We start from the raw sequence: 27181 nt of genomic DNA, 5'->3' as shown, positions 1-27181 counted from the left end.
AGTTCTCATGAGATTTCAATTTGTTGGTTGTTTACAATGCATCAATTTTCAGGCATGACTATCTAAAGATTCACCACATTAGATCACATTCCATGGCCATGTATTTCTCATGAGAAGGTTTTAATTTGTTAATTATTCACCAATTTTATTGGATGAATATTAAAATATACATTTTTAAATATAATTTTTCAGACAAACCATATGTTATCATAATAATTTGTTATTATTCATTAAATGTGAGGACTAAATTTGTTGTTCACATGCGTGACACATTTTTACTGAAGATGAATTGACAAATGTACCGGAACGGTGTATATGATATTGAATTAAAAATGTACCCATGACAATTTTGGATTCGATTTTCAGGCAATGCTTGAAATCAAATCAAAACCCTATACATCAAACTTTAGGATAGATTTCAGGACCATGCTATCAGTAAAATAAAAAGGAAATAATCTTGTTCTTGAAAAGCACTACTCACATGAAGTGCAATGATTAGACCGATGTGCACAAACCAGAGACTGTTTTTCATAAAAGTGGATCATTTGCCATCATTAGTAGAAGGCACATCATGGTTAAAGGTACGGACCGGCAGTGGTAAAATTGCAGTTCAAGGGTTTTGGGGGCAAACTATCCATTCAATATTGTTTAAATATTGCCTTCAGAGGTTTAGATGGCAATACTTAAAGGGATCCGGTAACTTTGTCTCAGATCCTTAAACAAAATCCTTGATTTAGCTCATGCTGCAATCATAATTATAAACCTTTAGGTCATTCAGGAATCCCATGACTGTTACAAGCCGATCGCCTGTCTGATTATCAAGATATTTATGATTGAAAATCTACATTTCATTTTGCGTTTTCTCATGCTTTTCATAACACTACAGTCGACATGTATTGGGGAAAATGAGTATGGTAAAACCCGGTCATTAAATTTTGTTTTACCTTTTTAAGGCACTTCATGATCATTTTGAAGCGCAATTTTTTAGGGCTTCAATATTACTCCATATCAGACACTGATTATGGAGTTAAACCTAAATTCGCAAAAAAACAGAAATATATGCCTCAATGTTTAATGTTGAAGTGCACTTGCGATATCTATCCTGGCTGGATCAATATGATAATTTACCAAATATATCAATAAGTAGGCTGTTTCCCGGCAAAATTTGTACCATCAAGTATTAGTCAAAACATATTTTTTCACATGGTTGGTAATAAGAGCTTCTTTTTCATTTTATGAGAGGGGAGCATTTCCAAAACTGGTCTATACCTTTAAGTTAAAAATGTATGTTCATTTACACTGCAAAAACACAAATTTGAAAAACCATCAGTTTTTTTTTAGCTGCATGTACTTTAAATTTACATTACTGAGAACAAAAACAAAAGAAACCTGCCTGTGTTTGCTAAAATCTAAGCATTGCTTGATGAAGAAATATCAATGCAAAGCTTCTTGGGGGATCTAACAAATATATCAACTCGTCAAATATTTCTCTTTCATATTTTTTCTGTCATTAACTGATAGAAGGTCCCAAAAGTCAATATTTATAGACTGTTGGCACCATTCCATAATATATTACCGATAAATGTATGTGCAAAACTGCCACTCCCATAAACCATTCAAGAAAATCTCCTAACTACAAGTGTATCATCCTTCAACAGTTGACAATAATCAAAAACTCCTACAACTTGTTTTCACTGGATGCATTAATACCCCCCCCCCCCACCCCCACTTGGACCTAGCCTTTGCTTTTACTTGATTATGTTTTAAAAATCATTATAATAATATAGTATTAATGACTGCTTTGAGAGAAATAGTTGTTTTATTACGCTCAAGGGAAGGTTAGAATTGTGCTATTCCCCGAGGCTTGCCGAGGGGAATAGCCCAATTGTAACCTTCCCGAGAGCGTATGAAAACAACTATTTCTCGAATATTAAAGCAGTCATTAATACTTTTATATGCCGAAAAAAAATAGACTAAAAAATAAAAAATAAAAAATACTTTTTTTTTTTGTCGAAGGTGAGAGTCGAACTCTTGCGTACAATGAGTGATGAATCTTACACCAACGCCTTACACCACTCGGCCATCGCGCGCTGTTCACATGCTTGGCAGTTTTGTACAATATATACATTAAAATGAATTGAAACCGGCTTCGGCGTGATGAATGCTTCGCAAAAGCACCCTTCTTTTACTTTTGCAATGCATATTGGCACGAACTTAGATCAAGATCTATCGGCAGATGTTGTTTTTTTGTTTTTGGAAGTTTATTTCCGTCTTCATGTCAACAATGCAAGATAAATTTGTCGGTAAGATCGATCGAGATTCAATTGTATTGAAATTACCGACCAATCCTTCGCACACATACGGTATCCTCGATCGCTCAAACCATTTTTTAACATGTAAACCTATGGGGTAACCATGGAGGCTGACCTATTTTTTTAATAACCATGGTTATTAAAAATATTAAATGTTTTATGCATGGTTACCGGGAATTTTACAGGAACAGTTGAAGTTTATGAATGCAATTCGACCAATCAGATGGCTGGATTTCTTAAGTGAGGTATATAATACTTTATACGCTAGCTATCATGTAATTTGTTGCAGGTTGTTTTCAACTTCTTTACTCTTACTCCCTTTCTATTGTTTTCCTTTCTTCTTCTATTCTACTTTTTGTTCTTATATAATGCATTGTTATAAGGTGTATCCCACAAGAGCATATACAGTACATGTATGCTTTTAGGAAGTACTGTATGCAGTCTGGGTAATAGTTTATTTGTAAAGCTCTTTAGAGACATTTGTATTAAGCGCTATATAAAAGCTAGATATCACTATTATTATTATTATATACATGTATTGGTATCTCCTTGGTTAAATTGTATGTCATTATGTTAAAATGTATTACTTCCAACCTTCCACCTTCCAACCAAATAGTGTAAATTCAGCTACATAGACTGTGCTTTGTTGTTTAGTCCAATGCTGTATCTGTCTGACTGTCTCCTATATCCTGCTTGTTAAATCATATTTCACCTGATAACCGGTTCTTCTACTATCCAACTGGCCTTGCATCTTTTTGTCTACACCCTAATATCGATGTGGGTCAGTTTTCCAATCTAAAACATCCTTTGGACCATTTAAAGTCAATTAAAGTGAAGGCACCAAATCGTTTTTTCTACTAAAAAATTAGTTATCACATTCTGCTCCTGCAACAAAGGCCCTAATGACCTTCATTTTCTTCCAATCATTTCCGATCTCATCATCCTTTGGACCTTTTAAAATCAATTTGTCTGCTGCAAAATTGGAGCAACTAGAGCAACACCTAGTTGTTCAACCCACGATGTTTTATTATCATCATTTCCTAGAATATTCACTCTATTGATTTGTTAATTCATTATTATCCATGTTTCCTATTACAAAATTAAGGTCAAGTGCTTTTGTTGCAGGAGCTAAATATGATACCACATTTTGTAGTAGACAAAATGCTAAGGCTCCTAATTGGCTTTAAAAGGTCCAAAGGATAATGCAATCGGAAATGATTGGATGAAAATGGTTGGTTGGTTGGTTGGTTCGTTTCACATGACTGCTAAGAAAGCATGTGCATGCTTGTTAAAGATTGTAAAATGAAGGGCAAGTACAATCAGATAACATGGGATATTTAGAAGAAGTAAAAATGAAATTTGAACCAATGCACCAATTAAATGTAGATGTCAAGCTAATTTCAAGTACATGTATCTTCTGGTACTGGATTTGCTCTTTAAGACAATCTGGTTTGGAGTAACTTTTAATGAGTTTATCATGTAAATCAGGCCAACAAAATTTAAACAGAATAGTTTGCTTTACTGCTTTTCACTGAAAAGTACATTACAAATTCATACATGGGTTATAGGATTCTTATATGTAGTTCAATTTCTTTCACATTCTTCGTTCATTACTGAGCTATTTTTCTTCCTAATTCATTTGGCAGATATGATATGCAACTGTCTTGAGCATTCATTTCAGTTTCTATTTAAATCTATTTCCATCACTACAAGAGCTCAAGATTATCTTTAAACCATTTTCAACTCTCTCTTGCAAATACACTCTAAGCATTTCCTCTTTCCTACCACTGTTAGCTATTAAAGATAAAGACCAGTTATAGTCATGCGATTGCATTGTGAAAGAAACATTGTGGAATCAATCAGAAAAGGTTGATCATCTAGCATGTATTGGTGTGTACTGCAAGGTTCTGGAATCATCAAAATGATAAGAAATTTGGCCCAGTCTTTGTAAAGTAAGTTACAAGCACTGTACATGAAGATTACCATCTCAAAGTCAAACACCCTGCAGTACTGTTGTAGCACATCAATGTTTGTATTGTAATTGCATTAAAGCCCTTTCACATTTAGGGTGCGTTCAAGCGACACTTTTTAACCCTAGAAACACGGTTTTCAAAGACATTAAGTTTAAAACACGATTACATTCAAGCGATTCTTTGTCGGTCGTAAAAATAAACATGTTTCAAAACACAAACATGAAACACTGAAAAAGATCCTTTTTGTATCAGAATCACGGTCGCTAAAAATCGCTTGAACGCAGCGGAGATCTCAAACATGATTCTATGACGTCATTATCGTGGCCTGCTCACGGTTTTGCCGACAGTCGACCTTAAACAAATTCAGAAAGCGTGCACCTATACTTCCTGGGTCAAACTCTGCAGTGTAGGCTAATGCGCAGATTGGCTGGGCTTGAAATGAGCGAGAATCGGCGTTGATGGAAATCGCTTGAACGATCTCCCACAGTAACCGATTTTTGTAACAGCGTTTTGATTTGTGAGTCATGTTTGTGATTCTAGCTTCAAAAAATCGCTTGAACGCACCCTTAGAGACCCTTTCAGAAGTGAAAATGAAATAGATGAATTATATATCAACGGAAAGCCTGTAAGCCATACATGTATATTACAATAACATCAATTATATGCTTTTTTAGTTTCTGTCAGAGGAGTAACTGCTCTCTGAAAACTCTAAATCTCAACCTTGAAAATCAGAAGTCGTCGACCTAAAAACTAGCTTTCGACTTGATGACACATTTTATGTAGACTTGTAGAATACGCATATTTGCAATGCCTTGGCATTAATCAAGTCTGGTTTGTTCCATCAGCTACAGGTCAGCCAACCAGGTCTACGTGCTATGTTGTCACCATAACTACGGCAAATTTGGAGAGGTTTTAATTTGCTTTTGTGCAATACTGAAAAGGGAACACATTTGTCATTCCTTTATATTTGAATGCTGTTTTCATTCGGCTTTCCAATGATATTAAGTTGTATTTTCATTGGATAAGTTCGTTAACAGGAAATCAATAAGATGAAGTTTACTAAGAAATTTTAGGACAGCAGTGTTTTTTATTACATCTATCAATGTATACCAGTAAAACATTATGAAGAAGAAAAAAATCTATCAAATCTTCATTTATCTTTCAAATAAGAATATGTGATATTAATTAATCCGAAGATTACATCCAGGATGAAGTGAGATTCAAATACCACATTCCAATCAGACAGTCTCAACTTTCCACTAGTTATATCTGTGCATAGGGCCTGGCTTGTAGTTTGACTGGATCACTGCACGTCCACATGCCAATTTCATTGTTTATTTAAAGAACTAGACTGTGTACGGTTTCACCAAATACATTTTTGGTCTATGATTTATTGAATAAGACATGATATATCTTTTAATGGCTTCTGATTGTATTGTTTAATCCTAACTCCTTGATCCTTCAATCTTTCTGTTTGGGCTGACTGACTTGCTGAATTGTAATTCCCTGAAAAAAAATTGACTGCCTAACGGATACAAACATGTAGGCGTCTACAGCTTTAAAGGTAATACAAAGTTTTGGGAAATTTTGAAAATTGGGTGGATAGTGAATCTTTACAATTTCAATATATTTGGATGCCCCTGTGGATGTATTATAAGCACAATAAAAATTAGCCCCTAAAACACTTCTGTTTTCGAGAAAAATTGAATATAAAAATTTACCGGTGCTCCCGGTAAATTTTGATAAATTTCAAATAGCGCCTATGGCCGTACAATAGTAGCTGCGACCTTGAAAATCTCAGAATATGTAGTTGTGATATATAATTTCCAAATGGGAACAGCTAATCGGTCGATTTTAGTCAAGAAACATTGTTTCATAGCTAAATTAATATCCTTACCTTGAGAGGGAGCTATACAACATAAGAAGTTTATTATTTACAATTTCATAACTTTAGACTCGATTTCAACCGCGACAACGAAACAATGAATATTGTAGGAATGCATACACTTCCAATATGTTAATTTGAACCAAATTCATGACCCCATACCAAAACTTTGTATAACCTTTAAAGGTAAAGACCAGTATTGGAAACGCCCCAATTTCAAAAAAATTAAATGCAAGCTCTTATTACCAATCATGTGAAAGAATATATTTTGAATATGACATGATGATAAAAATGTTGACGGGAAACCGCCTACTAATTGATATTTCTGGTAAATTAGTGTATCTCTCGCCTGTTGAGAGATATGAAATGCATGTGTCGCGCACATGTGTGTAGTCCCATATCTTTCTGTGTACAGTGCTTCTAACTTTATGAAGACCAAATTTCTTATCATTTTGATGATTCCAGAACCTTGCAGTACATCTATGCTAGATGATCAACCTTTTCTAATCGATTTCACGTTTCTTTCACAATGCAATCGCATGACTATAACTGGTCTTTAGCTTTAAGCTTAAATGCTTCATATACAGACATTTTGCCTGCATAACTGCACAATTTAGATTGCAAGTGTGAGGTTTTAAAGGCATGTACAGTACAGTACGTGTAAAGTGCACTATACATGTCATTTTGGATCAAGGATATCACCATTCATGTAGTTAAAGGGGTAACATACATGTACCATGAATGACAAAATGATAAATAGGCAAAATCTAATATTTACAGACCACTACACACAGGAATTCTGTGATTATTTTATATAGAAAAGTCTAGCTATCGTTCTACGTACACTTCTACAAGTGTTCTACAAGTGCATATCAACTAAAGAAGTGTTTCTTTATATAGGCATTTTGTGCCAGTTTGGCATGCTTTCAGTTTAAAACTTTATCAGGAACTTAAAGTACTTGCCATTGCCACACCCTTACTTTTTATTTTCCACAGCTTGTTGCTCTCTGCTCTCTTTTTCTTTGAATGCTTTCACGATTCACACACTGTAATGTAGAATAAAATAGCATGGTACAGGTATACATGACTTTACTTACTATCAATTCTTTCTGTGCTGAATTGAGCTTTATAAACATGTCTATGATTGATAAATGAATCATAAACCTTGTTTGCTTGGTAAACAGGATACTGCTGACCCAGTGACTTTTACCTTGTTCAATTACCTTGAAAGCAAATGTGATCAAATAATTATACCATACATTAAAATAAAGGTAAAATGTCATGTTATTCATGTTGCATCCATTCCAAAAAGATTTTGAATAAAACTCTGGAATTTGAGAGAAACTAATTGTTTTGAAGGTGTAAATGCCCCCATTGTACAGTATTGAGTCATAACATGCTTTCACAACACCTTGACTCAAGATAGACGTGGTTTGTGTGAACAAGGCTGACCATAAATTCTTTTCTTGTAGGATTCAGCTTTATGGGTAGTCTGTTTGTGATTGATGAATGAATCACAAATCTTGTTTGCTTCACAAATGGGATATAACCCATTGACTTTTACCCCTTACCATTCAATACATGTCCAAAGCTGAGTGAAATAACAAATCGTCAATGCATTTCCATGCATGTTCACAAATCATCCTACCATATGGTAAGCATAGTTTCAGATGTTAGTACTGTGACGGAATGTTACAGTGTTTAACCTGAAGAGGGCGACATTTTTGGTCAGATTGATATAAGTGATTTGATAACGCTGCGAACTGGAGTCCGTGTTTTGTATTGATGCAGTAAGGAATGCAGTAAAGTAAGCTGAAAGATCAAACATCATTGTAAGTTGTCGTTATTTGTCTCGGATATTACTTTGATTGAAGTGATTGATGAATGCATGATTGAGATCCTCGTTGAATAGTTGTGAGTTGTGAGAGTCGACTGTCTGGGAGAGTTGACTGATTTATAAGACGAGACCTGGTTCGTGTCGTTCGGAATTGCTACCAAGTTCATGGAATCAGATCTCGTCACACTGGTGGCAGCGGTGGGATAACTAAAACAGCGTGGGTCATGCTTCCAGCGTGAAACTACATACTAAGACACGGACTCAAAACACGCCACCTTTTTAGGTGCTAACGTGAGCTGCGAACTATCGAGAAGTGCAGCCAGGTGAGGTGCCAAGTTGAGGTGCCAGGTGAGGTGCCAAGTTGAGGTGCCAGGTGAGGTGCCAAGTTGAGGTGCCAAGTTGAGGTGTCAGTTGAGGTGCCAATTGAGGTTCTACTTGAGGTGGAAGTTCTTTGTGCTACAGCTCTTAATAAATTCACCATGGATAAAAAGGAGCATCAAAGGTCCTCAGTTAATGAATGTGACCTAACTCAATTGAACACAGAGCTGGAACGTCTACGAATGGAGAATCAAATTTTACAGTTGGAACGTGACAATGCACGGTCAAAAATTAATCTGATAGAAGCAAGACAACAGGGATTGTCTTCACAAAGTACCGTCAAGCTTGGACAGTTCGAAGAACCATCTGTGAGAAGGAGAGTAGATACGGACATAGTTTTCAATGGACCGTACACTGAGAGAAACAAGGGTGAAAACGCGCCCGAATGTGGAGAGAAGAAGGGCTTGTATCCTGAGCTATTGACCCCAGACCGGAAGGTTGGAACCGATTGTTCGACTCCTGTGCCGGATACCATGTTTTCTCAAGAGTTGGCTGGGGACATTGGGTCCCCTTTCCTTGAAGGATTCGATCCCAATTTTCCATGGGAAAAGGCCAGTGGAAGAACGAAATCGGCTCTTACGAAGAAGCCTGACAACAAGCAGGGTGATGTGGAAATAAAAGAAGAAGTTTCTAGAGATTGTACAATAGGAACAAAACAGAGCCAAAGGCCTTGCATAACACCTGATCGGTTCAATGGACAAACATCGTGGCATCAGTACTTGAAACACTTTGAAGCATGCAAAGATATAAATGGTTGGACAGAGGAGCAGGCAAGTGCTTTTCTGACTGTAAGCCTTCAAGGTGAAGCACTCCGTCTGTTGGACCATCAGCACGATCGCAAACTTACGTATAGGGGACTGACCAAGCTCCTAGAGCAGCGATTTGGCCCAAGTCAACAGGCAGAAAATTTTCTGTTTGAATTGCGTCATCGCCGTCAAGGCCAAACAGAAACACTGAAGGAACTTGGCCAAGTCATATGTGAATTGGCAATCAAAGCCTACCCAGACATTCCAGAGGTTGGGAGAAAAAGGCTCGAGAAGAACCATTTTATTGAGGCAATAGAAGACCGGACTATCCGAGAAGGAGTGCACAGAGCTAGGCCAAAGGACATTGACGAAGCTATTCGTGCGGCCATAGAGACAGAGAACTATGAAAGAATCGAAGAAGAACGAAGATCGGAGAGACGTCCGCACAAATTGGTGAGGGGTTCAGAAAAGGAATCTGAGCAACTCATCCAGAAATTGGAGCATTTGTGTGAAAGGCAGGCAACACAATTCGAGACAATGACAAGGCTCATGAATGAAAGATTTCTTTCTTCTGAGAGAGTTCCCAAACCACCAACTCCTGGAAATTCCGGCAAGAAATGGCGGAGAAAAGAAGATTTGATATGCTTCAACTGCAACGAAAATGGACATTTCGCAAGGGAATGTCCTCTTCCTGAAAAGGAGAGGTCGGGAAACGACGAACAGCTGACCGGAAGGTCCACGGGAAGGCTGTAAGAAGTAACGGACCTAGTCGACTTGATGATGGAAGGATTGTGACACTTACACCTAACGAAGAACCCAAGCAAGGCTTATTTGTAGAGGGTACCATCAGGTCTATAAAATGTAGATTCCTCATCGATACAGGTTCAACTGACACAATTGTTAGAACTGACATGTACTACAGTATTGCGAAAGAGCAGAGACCGGTTCTTGAACAAGACAACGTCAGGGTTCAGCAGGTAGATGGAACGCCACTTGATGTGCTAGGAGTTGCCTGGACAGAAGTCAAAGTTGGAAAGACAATCTTTCCATTAAAGGTCATCTTTGCTAATATTAGGAACCAGGTAATACTTGGAATGGACTTTTTGATTCCAACCGCTGGGGTTCTAGACTTCTTCCGGCTGGAACTCATCTTGAACGGGGAACACATTCGATGCCTTAACCAGATAGGGAGATCATTCCTAAGAAGGATTTTAGTGAAAGAAACTATTGAGGTGCAACCAGGTCAAGAAACGCTCGCGCAAGGTGAGATCGCCAACTGTGTGGACGAGATGACGGGTACTGCCATAATCGAACCAGTTGCAGGCGGAGGCGAATTGGCTCGCCATGGGCTGGTGTTGGCAAGGTCCCTTGTCACTGCAGAGGCAGATGTTTTGCCACTGAGGTTGTTTAACCCGGGGAACAACAAGATAACACTTCGCCGGGGAACAATGGTCGGGATGATCTCACCAGCGGAAGTGCATGAAAGTGGGGAAAGGACAGAGAATAGTGGAAACGATGAAGTTCCTTCATACCTACAAGACTTGTTGCAACGAAGCCTGAGCAACATCGATCCGAAATATCACCAAGCTATCAAACAGTGCCTCGTGGATTTTCAAGATGTATTTTCTTCTGGAAGTCACGATTTGGGCCGGACCAATGCTGTCAGACACCACATCGAAACCGGCAATTCAAGACCTATAAGACAACGCCTTCGACGTCACCCTATCGTCAATCAGCAAGAGATTGATCGCCAAGTCAAATCATTAGTGCAAGAAGGTCTCATCGAACCTTCCGATAGCCCCTGGGCAGCCAATGTAGTGCTTGTGACTAAGAAGGACGGTACAAAACGGTTGTGTGTAGATTACCGCGGCCTGAATGTAGCAACTGTAAAAGACGCCTACCCTGTCCCCCGAATAGATGAGACCTTGGATGCACTAGGCGGGGCCAAGTGGTTTTCAACCTTAGATCTAGCTGCAGGCTATTGGCAAGTTGCCCTTGATAATGAAGCTCAAGACAAATCATCTTTTGTGGTTCGCGGTGGCCTATACAAGTGGAAGGTAATGCCATTTGGGCTGTGTAATGCCCCCGCAACTTTCGAGAGGTTGATGGAGAAAGTGATGGCTGGTCTACAATGGGACATATTGCTCATCTATTTGGATGATGTAATAGTGTTCGGTCGGACAGTTGATGAGCAAATCGTACGACTTCGCACAACATTGGCGCGGCTCCGGGAAGCCAATTTGAAATTGAAACCATCCAAGTGCAATTTGTTTCAACAGTCGGTGAAATACCTAGGTCACATCGTGTCTTCAGAAGGAATCACAACCGACCCTGCCAAGGTCGAGACCATTCGTAATTGGCCCAATCCCACATGCAGCAAGGATGTTCGAAGCTTCTTGGGGCTTGCATCCTATTACCGCAAGTTCATTCGCGGGTTCGCATCCATCGCATCACCACTTCATGAACTGACTGAGAAGGCTAGGCGTTTCGAGTGGAATGACGAATGTCAAAGAGCTTTCGAAGAGTTGAAGGAGTGCCTTATCCAGGCTCCGATCCTAGTATGTCCCTTACCAGAGGGGGATTTCCTGCTTGACACTGATGCCAGTCAGAATGGTATAGGGGCTGTGTTGTCCCAAATTCAGGAAGGCGAGGAAAAAGTAGTCGCTTACGCAAGCAAGAAGCTATCGAGGGCTGAGAGGAACTACTGTGTGACCCGTCGCGAGCTGCTAGCAGTTGTGTTCTATTTGAAATACTTCAAGCAGTATCTCTACGGTAGGAAGCTGACCGTTAGAACAGACCACGCTTCTTTGCAGTGGCTCCTCAACTTCAAAAATCCAGAGGGCCAATTGGCACGTTGGATCGAGGTTATCGCAGCATACAAACTGACAATACACCATCGTCCAGGAAAGAAACATGTGAATGCCGACAGTCTGTCCAGAAAACCATGTTCTCAGTGTGGCCTTGTTGATGACACAAGTGACGGCGAAGACACATCTACAGAGACAGATACTCCCTCCGAGCAAGTCCAGTTCCATTGTAGGGCAATTATTGCCTTACCTGGGGTCACTCGAGAGGCCTTAAGAGAAGGCCAGTTGGAAGATGATAGTATGAGCTGGGTATTGAAGGCTAAGGAAGGAAGAAGCTGTAGACCAGATTGGGAAACAATAGCCAACTCGACAGCTGCAAAGAAAACGTACTGGGCTCAGTGGGACCAATTGGATTGCAAGCAAGGAGTACTATGCAGAAAATGGGAGACGTCGGATGGGGCATGCGTGAAATGGAAGGTTATCCTGCCACGGAAGTACCGAAAAGAATACCTAGAAGCAATCCATGGGGGTACAATAGGAGGTCATCTAGGCGTTACCAAGACATTGTCAAACGTAAAACAGAGGGTTCATTGGTCAGGCATGTCAGGAGACGTGAGGTCATTCATCCGGTCGTGTGACCTGTGCGCCAGAAGAAAATCCCCCTCAAAGAGGGCACGTGCTCGACTTCAACAGTACGAGGTGGGAGAGCCAGTGGAAAGAGTAGCAATGGACCTTGTCGGGCCTTTACCCAAGACCATCCATGGGAATCAGTGGATCCTTGTAGTAGGGGATTATAAGAGCAAATGGATGGAAGCGTATGCGCTTCCGGATGCTCGAGCTACAACAGTGGCCCAAAAGTTTGTCGAAGAATTTGTGTGCCGTTTTGGTGTCCCTCGTGAACTACATACCGATCAAGGAACTAATTTTGAATCGCAGGTGTTTGCAGAGATGTGTTCCCTGTTGGGCATTCGAAAGACAAGAACAACAGCTTACAACCCGAAATCAGATGGGCTCATTGAGAGGTTCAACAAAACCCTCATCAATATCACCGCCATGCTCATCGAGCAGTCAAAGAAGTCTAGGGAATGGGATGAGTGCTTGCCATATGCAACTAGCGCATATCGCTGTACTGCACAAGAATCCACGGGAGAGTCACCCAACATGCTCATGCTCGGGAGAGAAGTGACGCTTCCAATAGACCTGACTATGGAGAATCCAAAGTATCCTAGCTGTGATGAACCAAAAACAGACTACGCTGAAAAGCTACGCCAGAATCTACAACAAGCTCAGGAACGGGCTAGCGAGTGTCTTAGGAAGAGTGCCAGGCGTCAGAAACGCAATTATGACAGGAAAGCTACCACCACTAATCTCAAGGAAGGACAGTTTGTTTGGTTATATGATCACAGCAAGAAGAAGGGGGTTTCCCCGAAATTACAGCTGCGATGGATGGGTCCTTACCTAGTGGTTACGAAGATCTCAGATGTTACGTTTCGGATTCAGCTGAGTCGCCGATCGAAAGCAAAGGTAGTACATGTAGATAGGCTCAAGCTGTACACTGGTGAAGATCTTCTTGCATGGGAGTATCGCCTTAGAGTTCCTGAGGAGGAATTTCCCTTTGCTGATTCTCCTAATCTTTCCCCTGAGGTCATACCAGAAGAGATCAGCCCTGCCAGTGATGAAACTTTGTCAGATGATCATCAACCCCAGCTTGATGAGACCCCTGCTGATGACCAACCCCAGCTTGATGAGAACTTGCCTGATGATCATCAACCCGGGTTCGATCTTCCCACTGATCTACCTCAGACTCCCGTGATTGAGAGTCGCTATCCCAGAAGAAAACGAAAACCACCAGATTTCTTTTATTAAATAAGAATTATCGACATAAATAATTATTTGTGTTTTGTTCTTCACAATTGCAGAATAATGTCTGAGGAGTGGAAGAAACCAGAGGACTTGGATGGGGACCGGCTTTACAAGTGCCGAGAATGTCTTTCCACGTTCTTGTACCACCGCAGCCTGATGCGCCATATCGGGGAGAACCATCGGGATGGATCCCGGAAGTGGAACTGCAAGACCTGCGATTATTCCTCTACCAGGCGGGGGAATTATGAAAGGCACGTGGACGGACACCGAAAGGACGAACAGCGCACGGTTTCCAGAAGAGAGTCGAGCAAAGAAAGAGAACCGGTGGGCCGGGGCGGTGAAAGGGCAAAATCCCCAGATCGACGTTGTCCGGAGACGAAGAGAGACGACAGAGACCAGCCACAGGAAAACAACACAGCCATTATAAGTGTACATCCAACTCCAGTGCCTAGTATTGATTCTTCCAGAGATGCCAGAGGCAAGCCTCTTGCCATGCTTAAGAGAGCCGCATCCCAGGATGAGGTGGTTTCGTCATCGTCATCAGCATCATCTTCGTCGGAAGAAGCTGAGAGTGGAGGAGAGGGTGCCACTGGAAATGCGCGTACAGACAGACCGGTTTTCAAGAAAGCGAGAGTTGAGAAGAGGATTACGACGACCTTTACTATTGAAGGACGCGTAGTTCGTACGAGAAAGACGAAGGAGTTCTTCGACCGCTTCATACTTGTTTAAGTTAACACTAAGTCTTACTGGTTTACTTGATCTGTTTTGATTACAACTATAGGCCTCAGTTTACAATTTGCTTAAATCAGGTAGGCCTACTAGAGGTCAGGTTTTTTGTTGTTGTTGTAACTTAAGTATTACTAGTGATCTTACGAGAAAAGTGTTTTGATATTCTTTACATTTCCAAACGTATTTTGGACATTGTTGATCAATGTCTTTGTATTTGTGATTACTTGTGTTATATAATTATATATCTATAAAAATAACAGGAAGAAGAGAAAAAGGCAAATGTGTAGCTTATTACGTTGATTTGCTTGGACTTTCTTATAGATTGGTTAGGAAAACAAGAATTAATAGTAAAAACCGTTTTTACATGTTTTTAATGCCTATATTGTTGAGCTATGTTTAAAATGTCGTTTCGGTAGGTTTAGAACGAGGACGTTCTAGTCTAAGTGGGGGGTTGTGTGACGGAATGTTACAGTGTTTAACCTGAAGAGGGCGACATTTTTGGTCAGATTGATATAAGTGATTTGATAACGCTGCGAACTGGAGTCCGTGTTTTGTATTGATGCAGTAAGGAATGCAGTAAAGTAAGCTGAAAGATCAAACATCATTGTAAGTTGTCGTTATTTGTCTCGGATATTACTTTGATTGAAGTGATTGATGAATGCATGATTGAGATCCTCGTTGAATAGTTGTGAGTTGTGAGAGTCGACTGTCTGGGAGAGTTGACTGATTTATAAGACGAGACCTGGTTCGTGTCGTTCGGAATTGCTACCAAGTTCATGGAATCAGATCTCGTCACAGTACACTGAAATGTGCATATAGAATTCTGTTCTTATCAAGTATGTAAATGGTAAATAAGGTTTTGAGTTCATTTTACAAAATAAGAATGAGATTAGAAAAGATGATTAACTGACACATTCCTTTTGGGGGGGGGGGGGGGTTTTGGGGGGCAAAATTATTGAAATTCATTATCTGCCAACATTTAGCCCTAAATCATGGTTCAATACTAATATTTTTCAAGGGGGTTTGGACTGAACTTTTAAAAGTCTATATATGGATGAATGTTCACAATTGTTGGGGTCTTGACTTATATTTTGGGCGCTATGGTATGGTGTTCCGGGGGCATGTTAGTGATGGGCCCTGCCTAAATACCAATTTTTACAAAGGATGAGGGTAGTAATGGCAACTAATCACATCTTCTGTGGGAAATGAAGGAGAGGGACAAAACTAAGTGATGGGGGAGAAAGGAAAGAAAGAGAGAAAGAGGGGAAAGAGAGAAAGAGGGGAAAGAGAGGAAGAGGGGAAAGAGAGGAAGAGGGGAAAGAGAGGAAGAGGGGGAAGAGAGAGAAGAGGGGAAAGAGAGAGATAAGAGGGGGAAGAGAGAGAGAGAGAGAGAGAGAGAGAGAGAGAGAGAAAGAGTGGGAAGAGAGAGAGAGAGGGAGAGAGAGAGAGATGGAGAGAGAGGGGGGATTTTGCACATACATGTACATGTACAGTATGTGGACTCCTTAAAGCGTATCTGCCATAGTTTACAGGAGGGATTAGACTGCCCTGCAAGGTCACTGGACAGGTGGTTATCTCATCAACTCAGCTCTCAGTTAACATAAGAAAAAGAGGATCATGGGGGACCAATGGTCACCGATTAGGCATGGTTTGTTATTTAGAGGGCGCAAGTAGCTACAAGTAGTGCAGTGGGCCTTTAAGGAAAAGGTGCAAAAAATATACTCTTATTGAATGATAATAGGGAGATCGGTTTCACCTGCTAGAAGAGGGAAACAAGAAGGAAATCCAAATTAAATGTAGATGTAGGGCATTAAAGATATCTTCAACAAAAATACAGCATAACAACCACAAGATTGATCATTTGGTCAGATTAGATAAGAGTGAACAGGCTCCTCTGTTTCAAAAAGCAACAACCAACAATCAGAATATTATGTAAATGTACATGTACATGTACATGTATATAGTCAGACTTTCCTTTCTCAACTGACTAGCTGGCTCTTTAGCCTTGTTTGAATAATAATATAATATAATGAGTCTTGGTAAAGTTACAAGCACTGTTCATAGAAAGATGTATATGGGACTACGCGATATCTATCCAGTCCGGATAGATATAATGATTTACCAAATATATCAATTAGTAGGTGGTTTTCCGGCAAAATTTGTATTATCACAAACAGGTGCGTACGCAGGGGGGGGGGGGGGGGTTGTACTGAGTAAAACTTAACTGGGAAGGCTAAAAAGATTTTTAAAATGCTCACTACCCCCCCCCCCCCCCCCCCTCCCCCACTGAGCGAAATATCGGTCGGCGCGGTTTCCCCATTTCCGGGGGCAAGAAGAAAAAAATATTGCTCGCTACCCCCCCTCCCCACTTTCAATTTTCAAACACCCTCCTTGAAAAAATCCTGTGTACACCACTGATCACATATTATTCAAAATTCAAAACATTATTCTTTCACATGATTGGTAATAAGAGCTTCCATTTCATTTTGTGAGAGGGGGGCATTTCCAAAACTGGTCTATACCTTTAAAGCCCCTATAAAGTGTGGGGATCCCCAAATTCGCCAAAAATTTGATGGCAAATTTCACTTAAATTATATCATGTGAAAGAGGATGTCATCTACATTGTAAGACACACTTCTGCAAAGATTCCCCCTCCCGGCCCCCCCCCTCCCCCCCCCCCCCACAAATGTATTTGCATGGCCTACACGCATTCACATGGCCTACACAGAAAACCAAAATTTGTATTCTTTCATTACTATTCGACTTATACCCTTTTCTAACTGCACTGATTTTCATCGGATGCATCCGGACGCATCCGATGAAACGGCCAGTTAGAAAGCAACAGAGGAGAAAAAGGCGATTAAATAGCCGATGAAAAGAAGAGAAATAGGCGATTAAATTCTCATTCTATCGGTGTGACACCGATGAAACGGCCAGTTAGAAAGCGTTCGGGAGAAAAAGGCGATTAAAACAGCGATTCAAATGGTCAAAGGTCGCAGTATACGCGCGCTTTATCGTAACCAGCTGTGTTTGTTGACTTATGGTTGAACATGCTGCATGCTAGCTACATGTAGATGGAGCGCGGGCTTAATAATTACGCAATAATTCTTCACTTCCGGCAAGGGCTCGCCACAGCGAGTGAATTTCACCGGCAGTTAGAAAGCGACAGGGGGAAAACTGCCATTTCACCTTTGTTTACATAAGGAAAATTCAATCAGTATTTTCATCGGTGTGACTCCGATAGAAGCCAGTTTGAAAGCAGTATTAAAAACATTAACTCATGATGTCTATGGAAAGAAATGGAAGGTAAACAGCAGGAGGGGGGGGGGGGGATATCACAGAAAACAATTATATAAGAAATAGTACCCTAAAGGGGAAAAAGGAAGACAGGGGCAATGTTATTTATATGTACATGTATGAGAAAAAAAGAAATAAAACTGGGAATAAAAGAGATAAAGATGTACAGTAGGTCTAAATAAGAATGAAGAAAGTAATTTTTTTTAAAGAAGAGGAAATGATGAAGAATTAGAGAAAGAACTTGCATAAAAAGAATAAATAGGTATATTAGAATGCATTGATGGCTTACCACGTGTGGGCATATACACTATGACTGCACTGAGATCTATAATTATCCGTATATAACGACGCGTGAAAATCTAAACTCTTCCTCTAGATCGGACTCGGATGGGGGTCTTTCCTTACAGAATCCACGCCCTTACCACTGGCGTGGAAAGCACAGGGAGAATGACATCGCAACAGGTGATTGCTCCATGACTTGTACAAGTCCCGAATACTTTTCTCGACACCATCCTCTTTTCTTTACGAAATGCATTTTGTCAACAAAACAGAAAGCTAAAACCAATGCAAAGAAAAAAAACATAATCATTACAATATCTGTTTAGCTTACCTTTTGTAACTTGTAAGAATTCCAAATGAACACTGTTTACACTTTACAGTAACTATTTGGTCGATATGTACTCTTCCCTCCTTACCGACAAAACAAAGTTGACGCTTGATGTTTGAGCTTTCCTCTGATCGGGTGCGGCGGTCAAGGCAGATCGTTGCACTCGTATCTTTAGCCCAAAGTAAGTCGAATTTAATTAACTTTAAGTTGGACTTACATATTTTGGAGAGCCATTTGTAGCCTTATAATGAAATATATTCAAAGTATTTTTTACTTTTTGTAAAATTCCACATCAAGAACATAAAATCTCCTTGATAATAGAAAATATAAATGATTTAAATTAACAAAATATTTTCATGAATGCTAAAACGGCTTTCCATAATTGTTAAGTCCAACTTTCTTATCTGCCGTAGTTTGCAGGAGGGATTTGACTGCCCTGCCCTGCAAGGTCACTGGACAGGTGGATATCTCATCAACTCAGCTCTCAGTTAACATAAGAAAAAGAGGATCATGGGGGACCAATGGTCACCGATTAGGCATTGTTTGTTATATAGAGGGCGCAATTAGCTACAAGTAGTGCAGTGGGCCTTTAAGTTCGACTTTGTGAAACACCCACCTGGCCTGGCGCGATATTCGCATCGCTATATTATACGAGCTCACAACTACTCAAAGAACAGAAATTGTATAAAAAGAAAGGTCCGTCGTATGAGAAGATGCATGTATGAGCGCACTATATCGAAAATATGATAGTACACAATGTATCAATTTAAGTGTAGCATAGTACAGACACATGCATGCAGGGGCGTCGCTAGACCTTTTTCAGTGGTGGGGGGGGGGGGGGGGGGGGGTGTAGAGACTTAAATGTCCCAATATCTACAAATTTAACCCTATAAACCCGGGGCCGAAGGCTAAATTGTTTTTCCTATGGACTATCTATATAGTAATTGCGTATGCGCAAATGATCATTTTCCTCGACGACATAAGTATACGAATTATTTCGTCAACTCAGTCAACATCAAAGCTATATATTTTAATGCAGGTGCGGAGCTAGGATCTTATTTCAGGGAGGGGCGGTAGTGAGCAGGCGAATCACTTAACCCTAAAAAGGCCGGGCCATTTGAGGCCTTAGTACGGCCGGGGGCGGCATTATGCCCCCCCCCCCCCCCCCCCCTTAAGATCTCGACCGCGAAGCTGCCGATCGCCGCGAAAATTTGCACGCATGTTAAGTGAAGTGTATAGAATAATATGATAATTTCAATTTTATGAAAAATTCACTCATTTGCATATTTATGGTAATTTATGCAAACTTAAAAATCACATTTTTACCCATAAATCATATATTATTCATATTTAAGCATTCTTTTTCACTACATATATTCATTAGACTATTCTGAATAATAATACGACAAACAAATTTGGAAGAGCCAGCTTATTCCTTATGTTATTCCTTGTTTTGATAATTTCTTATGTATTTCATTGTTTTTAACTCATGTATTTCATTGTTTTTAACTCATGTATTTCATTGTTTTTGTTGTTGTTTTTTCATTTCTTACTACAATTCAACTATTTTGACTCCCAAAACAACCACCTAAACTCACCTAAACTTTAAACAAGACCCAATAACCCATGTTTGATCTGTTTTTAGGAAAAATGACTTTTCCATATGTTTTGTATACACAAATCACGAAAATTAGCGATTTTCGGGCTGACATGCAAAGACAAAAGGTCACATGACCTTGTAACCGTAGGTCCGATTTTCAAAAAAATTCTTTTAAAAGTTGCCCAAGACTCGAAAGAAAAAAGTCACCGAGCGGCGGGGCGCCATCCATATGCGTTCCCGAGCAATCAGAAAAATCGTGGAGGGGGGCATAATGGCCCCCCCCCCGGCCTTATTAGGGTTAAAGGGGCTGTCGGTGTTAGGCCTCCCGCACGAAGCGTGGAAACTTAGACGTTTCCTTAAATTATTAGGAAAAGAAGACGATTTATTGTACCGATCTCGACTGTTAATCCTTGTCTGAATGAAGTCCCCCCCCCCCCCCGCGCGAAGCGCGAAAGCTTTGGCCTTTCATTAAATTATTATGAAATGTAGACGATTTGCTGTACCGTTCTCGATTTGTCTGAATTCAGTTTCTCCCCCTCCCACGCAAAGCGCGGAATCTTTGACGTTCCATTAAATTATGAGAAAAAACAGACGATTCGGTGTTCTGTTCTCGACTCTTAATCCTTATCTGAATTCAGTTCTGCCCCTCCCGCGCGAAGCGCGGAAGTTTGGGCGTTTCATTAAAGTATTAGAAAGTAGACGATTCGTTGAACCATGCTCGACTCTTAATCCTTGTCTGAATTCAGTTTCTCCCCCTCTTTAGACGCTTCATAAATTATGAGAAAAAGCAGACTATTCGGTGTACTGTTCTCGACTCTTAATCCTCCTTATCTGAATTCAGTTTTCCCCTACTCCCGCGCGAAGCGGAAGTTTTGACGTTTCATACAATAATATTAGAGAAAGAAGACGATTCGTAATACCATTTTCGACTCTTAATAATCCATGAATTCAGTTTCCCTATTTACCGCGAAGCGCGGAAGCTTTGACGTTTCCTTAAATTATTAGAGAAAGCAGACGATTCGTTGTACCGTTTTCGACTCTTAATCCTTGTCTGAATTCAGTTTTCCCCTTCCAGCGCGAAAAGCTTAGACGTTTGATTTAATTATTTTAGAAAGAAGACGATTCGTTGCACCGTTTTCGACTCTTATTAAGCTCTATTTATCTGAATTCAGTTTCCCCCCTCTTGCGCGAAGCGCGGAAGCTTTTGGCGTTTCATCAAAATATAGAGAATGGAAGACGATTCGTCGTACCGTTGTTGACTCTTTATCATTGTTTGAATTAGTTTCCCCGAAAATTTTAAACCTTTCTTAAGCTGATATTATAGGAAAGTGAAACTTCGAGAAAATACAAGTATTGTAGTTGTAGTCACTCTCGAAGTCGTCACAGCGGATAAAAAGTCACAGTTTGTAGGGAAAAAAACTTTTCGGCCGACCGACAATATCATACATCTCACCGACTTCAAACTTCTGCATTGATATAGTAAACGAGGATCGAGCAAGATTACCGACACAGCTGACCCGACACAGCAACATTTACCCGTGTCTTTTTTGCTTCCTTGTCGAGACGACTCCATCCACAACCTCCCCTCTTTCTTTTACTCCCACTCCTCCTATCTCAGGCTCTTATCTCCCCCCTCTCTCGTCTCTTCACCCCCGTTTCTTTTTTTTCCCTTTTCTCTTTTTTCTTCCTTTTTTTTCCTTTCTCTTTTCTTTCCTTTCTTTTCCTTTCTTTCTTTTCTTTTCCTTTCCCTCTCTTTTTTCCCTCCCCCTTTTCTCTCTTTTCCCGACGGCAGCGCAATTTTACAGACAATATCCTGACAGGTGGAGGGGTGTCACACCCCTCACACCCCCCCCCCCTTTGGCGACGCCCCTGGGCACATGTACAACATAAACCACCACCTGCAGAAAACGTTAGTTCAAAGTCTTGCATTTCAAAGTTCATCATACTGAATACTGAGGGTTTGCTTTTAAAAATATTGTTTTGATATGAAAATTTGCGTATCCGGACACTACCCCCTGAACATCCACCCCGGATAACCATGCACCCCCTGTCAACTACCCCCTAGGGCAACAACCCTCTAGGACGACTACCCTCAGGACAACTACCCCCGGACAATTATCCTCTGGAAAACTACCCCTGGTTATTCGGGAGGTGGATGTCCAGGGGGTAGGTGTCCTAGAACCGAAAATTTGATATCAAAGGCACTTCATAGTAAATAAATGAAAGCTTTATGAATATTCCCACCCGTTATTAAGTTTTTCATATTATCCAGAAACCTCGTGAGTCTTCTCATTCTACAGTATATATCCTAAGTTGGCCACCCAATATTCAAATATGCATCTTCTTTTTTATCTTCATAGTATCAAATTGAAATCCAACTACTACATACATAATTATGAATCTTGATGTACACCCCTCTTTCTTTTTTCTTCGTTTTTCTTCTCTCTCTCTCTCTCTCTCTTTCCCCTTTTACCAATATTTTTTCCTCCATATTTGTATTAGTATGCATGTACTCAATGAGGGTAGTCATGCTATCAAGCTTTGCTTACTTTGTCAACCCTCCTGCTTGATGTTTTCGACAGCCAGTCTTACTTTATTCTACATTATATTCTTTTGAACTGTGTAAACTTTGCAATGTTTTGTTTGTTATTTGTAAAACTTGTAAAATTTGTAAAAGAAAAAGAAAATCGAACATGAAAAATAAATCAAATCAAATCAAACCAAGTTACGGGTGTCTGATACCGTATCCGGACACCTACCCCCTGCATGGACATCCACCCCGGATAACAAACCCCAGTCAACTAGCCCCTAGGAAAACTACCCCTAGGACAATTACCCCCTAGGTCAACCACCACCCGGACAACTACCCCTAGGATAGTTGTCCGGGGGTAGGTGTCCTAGAGGATGGTTGTCGTAGAGGGGTAGTTGTCTGGGGCATAGTTGCCGGGGGTAGTTGTCCGGGGGTAGTTGTCCTAGGGGATAGTTTTCCCGAGGGGTAGTCGTCCTAGATGATAGTTACCATATTACCTAGAGGGTAGTTGACAAGGGGTGGTAATCCGGGGAGGGGGGGGGGGTGTCCAGGGGGTGGTGTCCTAGAACCGTTTGATACACATCATAAGATGGGTACATAATACAGTATACAGTTAACATCATAATATTACTAAGCCTCATGTTTAGTAACGGAAGTTTCCGACGTAACGTTGTTAACATATTTTGTTCGTATAATATCATACATGTTTATTGGGCACATTTCTTTTTCCAACCATCAATAAACAGTTAACAACGCTGTAACGAAAATTTTGCCAACCTTTAGGACATCAAATAATCATACTTGTGTATAATTATATAAACACGATTTTAAACATTTCTTTTGTTTCCAATGTTTAATGGCTTGAAGCGACATTTTTGGAAGGCCTATCTTGTTCGAGGAGCTCCTTTCTACAAACCTATATCTACAAGCAGGGGTAGCCGAGCGACTTCTAAAGTGGGGGAGGGGGGGGCATGAACAAAAAAAAGCACCCATTTTTTCAAGACATATATACAGGTATATACCCTACATTGTGCATCAAAGATGATTTCAATATTTGTTTCTCTTTATAAATCAAACAATATACTGCTTAAGCATCATACTTTTGCAGTTGAGTTCGATGGTCTAACAATAATCGTTTGCGAGCGAGCGAAGCAAATTTCAAAGATTAGTGAGTTCGCAATGTGCCCCCTGTCCCCCGGGAGGGCCGCCTCTGCGCTGCAAGTTATACAAAATGAACTTGCAATATACATGTATCTTGTTTAGTATTAGGAAGTAAAGTGGTGTTTTTTACGATCAAAATTACATGCACATAAACGGTTGCCATGCATCGCAAACTAGAAACTAACAATTCAATTCAATTTCCAATTAATAATACCTTTTATTCGTCATCACGTAATGACCTATTAATCTTACAATTAATTTGACATGCAGAAGTGTAGGCTGCAACTTCAAGTGATTTAAATATTTTTTTGAACTGATGTCTCCTAAAGGTACCTTTTATCTTATATTTTAAGGGAAAACATTGTATTACAAAATAATGTGTGCTGTCAAAGTAAGTGTTTTTTTTAATCAGTTGTAAAAAAGAAAGCTTTTCCAAAACGAGCAGGTGTTTTTTTATCCTAGAATTAGAGAAATTATATTAACATTATATTTGTCAATGTTCCAAATATCAAGAGTAATGTTTAACTCAAATTTTGAAATTGACTAGTTTGGTAAATAAATGAATGATGGGAATAGTTCTGATACCTTAATATCAATGCTGGTAAAGTTGTCAACCAATTTTGTTGATAATTTTGTTGGTTCTCTTCTGATTCTTTGAAGCGGAACACCACAATGTGTAAACTATCAATATGTTGTTAAAGGAGGGAGGGTGGGGTGTTGATTTTTAGTAGCCCCCTCCCCAAAATGTAAACAAAATATATATATGTATATTAATAATGATACTGATAACAATAATAGATAAATAAATAAATGAAATAACATAATATAAATATAGCCTTATAAAGAGAAAGTATTTGTTAACACACTATCCGGTATTCACTATGTAAGTAGGAAATAGCGGACACTATGAAATTACGTTATTAATTACTTTATCTCCCATTACAAAATTGTGGCAGTGCTTATTCTTTGGTTTAAAAAATTGAATCTTGCAGGGTATCTATTGTGCATCATAGTGTCTTTTCATTTTTATGTCTTCATTCCCTAATTAGCTTATTTTCCTTACAGATTCCCTACATCAACATTGCTTAACTTTATGGCTATAATAATGTAGATAGAATTAATCTTCCAATTTAGGCATCATTAATTTTAAAGACAAAATGATAATCTCATGTTGGTGTTAAAGGGGGTCACGCAGTATTCACGTGCGGGCAGTGGCGTACGCAGGATTTTTTCAAGGGGGGGGGGGGTTTAGAATTTTGAAATCGGGCCAAAAATTTCGCTGAATAAGCGGGGGGGGGGGGGGGGGGTAAGAGGACACTTTTTTTTTGGGGGGGGGGGTCTCGAAATTTGAAAATTTGACATTTTTCTTCGTTGGGGGGGGGGGGTAAGGTCACCTTTTTTAGGTCAGCCATGGGCATAATTTTTTTTTTTTTTTTTTTTTTAATAGGGGGGTTTACACACAAAAAAATACCAAAGGGGGAGGGGGGTTCAACCCCCCCCCCCCCCCCCCCCCCCCCCCCCCCCCCCCCCCCCCCCCTGCGTACGCGCCTGCGTGCGTGCAACATACGCGAAACCGAAGCGTGAGGAGAACTTCGGTCTGTTTTGCGAACGCTAGTGCGCGCTGACGTAATAATCAAGTCTATTCGTTTACGTGCAGTTGTCAAAAAAGTCGTAGATGGCGTTAACCAGTATTTGCCATGCTACACCCACTTTATGTAAATAGATCTAGAAATGTAGTTGACATTTGAATTTCATAATTATATCATCTTTAAATGCGAGCGAGCGCAGCGAGTGAACTTTGGGGGAAATTGCTCTTAGTCGCTTTAAATAAGGGGCACGTTTAATGATAACATGAAAAGGGGACAATTATCGAAAGGGATAAGACACTTATTAGAAAAGAAAAGGAGCACGTGTCAAAGTACAAAGGATAATTATAAGAGGTGAAAATGAGGCATTTTTTCACCTGAAAAGAGGCACTCACCAGTGATGAAAAAGAGGCGTTTACGAAAATGGGAAATAGGCATTTGTTGACGGAAAAGGGGCACCCATCAGATTTTGATAGGGGCATTTATAAGAGATGAAAAGGGGATAGGTCCCTTATTAGAAAGGAAAAGGGGCACGTATCATTATTAAAAGGGGAATTATCAGAGTTGAAAAGGGGCACTGACCAGATATGAAAAGGGGCACTTATAATAAAGGAAAATGTGCATTTGTTGAATGAAAAGGGGGCACCGTTCAGATTTTTAAAAGGGGCAGTTATGAGAAGGGGAAGGAGCTCTTTCTTTTTAATGGGGGCACTTATCATAAGGAAAAGGGGCACTTATTAGAAAGGGAAAGGGGTAGTTATGAGAAGGGGAAGGAGCTCTCTCTTTTTAATGGGGGCACTTAATGGGGGCACTTATTAGAAAATAAGAGGGGCACATGTTAAAATGAAAGGTGTGCCCATCCGAGTTTAAAAAAGGGGTAGTTATTAGAAGAAGAAGGGGCACTTCTTACAAAGGAAAAAAGGGGAAGTTGTCAAAGTAAAAGGAGCACCTCTCAGTTTTGAATAGGGCAATTATCAGAGGTGAAGGGGGCACTTATTCAAAGTGAAAAGGGGCACTTCTCGTACCTGAAAAGAGGCACTTACTAGAGATTAAAAAGGGCACTTATTCAAGATAATTTCAAGATTTATGAGAATGGAAAATGGACACTTATTGCAAAGGAAAATGGGAACATGTCGAAGGAAAAGGGGCACGTGTCAAAAATAAAAAGGGCACTCGTCAGAGGTGAAAAGGGGGAAGGGGCACTTTTACTAAGTAATAGGGGCATTTGTCAAAGTAAAAGGGGCACCTTTCCTATGTAAAAGGGGCACTTCTTACAAAATAAAAGGGGCACTTTTCCTATGTAAAAAGGGGCACTTTTGGGGTATCTGAAAAAGTGGGGGGGGGGGGGGCAATGGAGGGCCGCCTCTGATTGTGGTCCCAAAATAACTTACGTATTAAATATAACAAATTCCTAAAGTCATTGAGATGGCGCTCTTGTAAATACCTTCATGGTACGCGCTGACTCTCTGGCCGGGGTACTTTCTGATCATTATACGAATCTGGTCCGGAGCTTTAGAAGGCTACCCCCCCCCCCCCCCCCCCCCCCCCCCCCCCCCCCCCCCTCCCCCGTTTTATTTATTACAAAACTTAGCAAAATAATAACTAAAATCAATACGATCAAGAATGCGATTATGATGAAAATTAGATCATTAAAAAAAAACATAATCACTTGTCTAAAAGGAAGAGAAAACATCATAGTTATAAACCCAGAGCATGACCAAAAGTTCTGTGTTTTTTTGCACTTTCTGGATTATTTTATTATATAGACTTCCCCCTCCACATCCAATCTTTCTTTTTTTTTCAAAGAAAATTTAAAAACGATTATCAAAACACTAAATTGTTAGTAGAATGAGCATGCAAACAATTTATA

The 27181-nt window shown here is 40.1% G+C and overlaps 2 protein-coding genes across 3 annotated transcripts in view; one reads left to right on the top strand and one right to left on the bottom strand.

The window, feature by feature from the left end:
• Positions 1–18649, bottom strand: part of LOC590684 (potassium channel subfamily K member 16) — a 39736-nt gene extending 21087 nt beyond the window's left edge. For both annotated transcript variants that reach the window (XM_011684143.2, XM_011684141.2), the window contains exon 1: positions 18438–18649. The gene's annotated coding sequence lies outside the window, so the exon portion shown is untranslated. The remainder of the gene's footprint in view (positions 1–18437) is intronic.
• LOC115929549 (RE1-silencing transcription factor-like) lies at positions 7929–14885 on the top strand. The gene is made up of 2 exons (XM_030998794.1): positions 7929–8002; positions 13858–14885. Exon 2 carries the CDS (start codon positions 13862–13864, stop codon positions 14528–14530), a length of 669 nt encoding a protein of 222 aa, XP_030854654.1. The 5' UTR covers positions 7929–8002; positions 13858–13861; the 3' UTR covers positions 14531–14885.
• Positions 18650–27181: the final 8532 nt, after the last annotated feature.

The sequence above is a fragment of the Strongylocentrotus purpuratus genome, unplaced genomic scaffold (genome assembly GCF_000002235.5).
Source record: "Strongylocentrotus purpuratus isolate Spur 01 unplaced genomic scaffold, Spur_5.0 spur5_scaffold_5, whole genome shotgun sequence".
Lineage (NCBI taxonomy): Eukaryota > Metazoa > Echinodermata > Echinoidea > Camarodonta > Strongylocentrotidae > Strongylocentrotus > Strongylocentrotus purpuratus.
The sequence above is the reverse complement of the archived record's forward strand: the minus strand, read 5'-3'. Positions and strand labels throughout refer to the sequence as shown.

Excerpts from the sequence above, each read along its gene's own strand:
- LOC115929549 (XM_030998794.1), top strand. The coding sequence starts at position 13,862 with ATGTCTGAGGAGTGGAAGAAACCAGAGGACTTGGATGGGGACCGGCTT.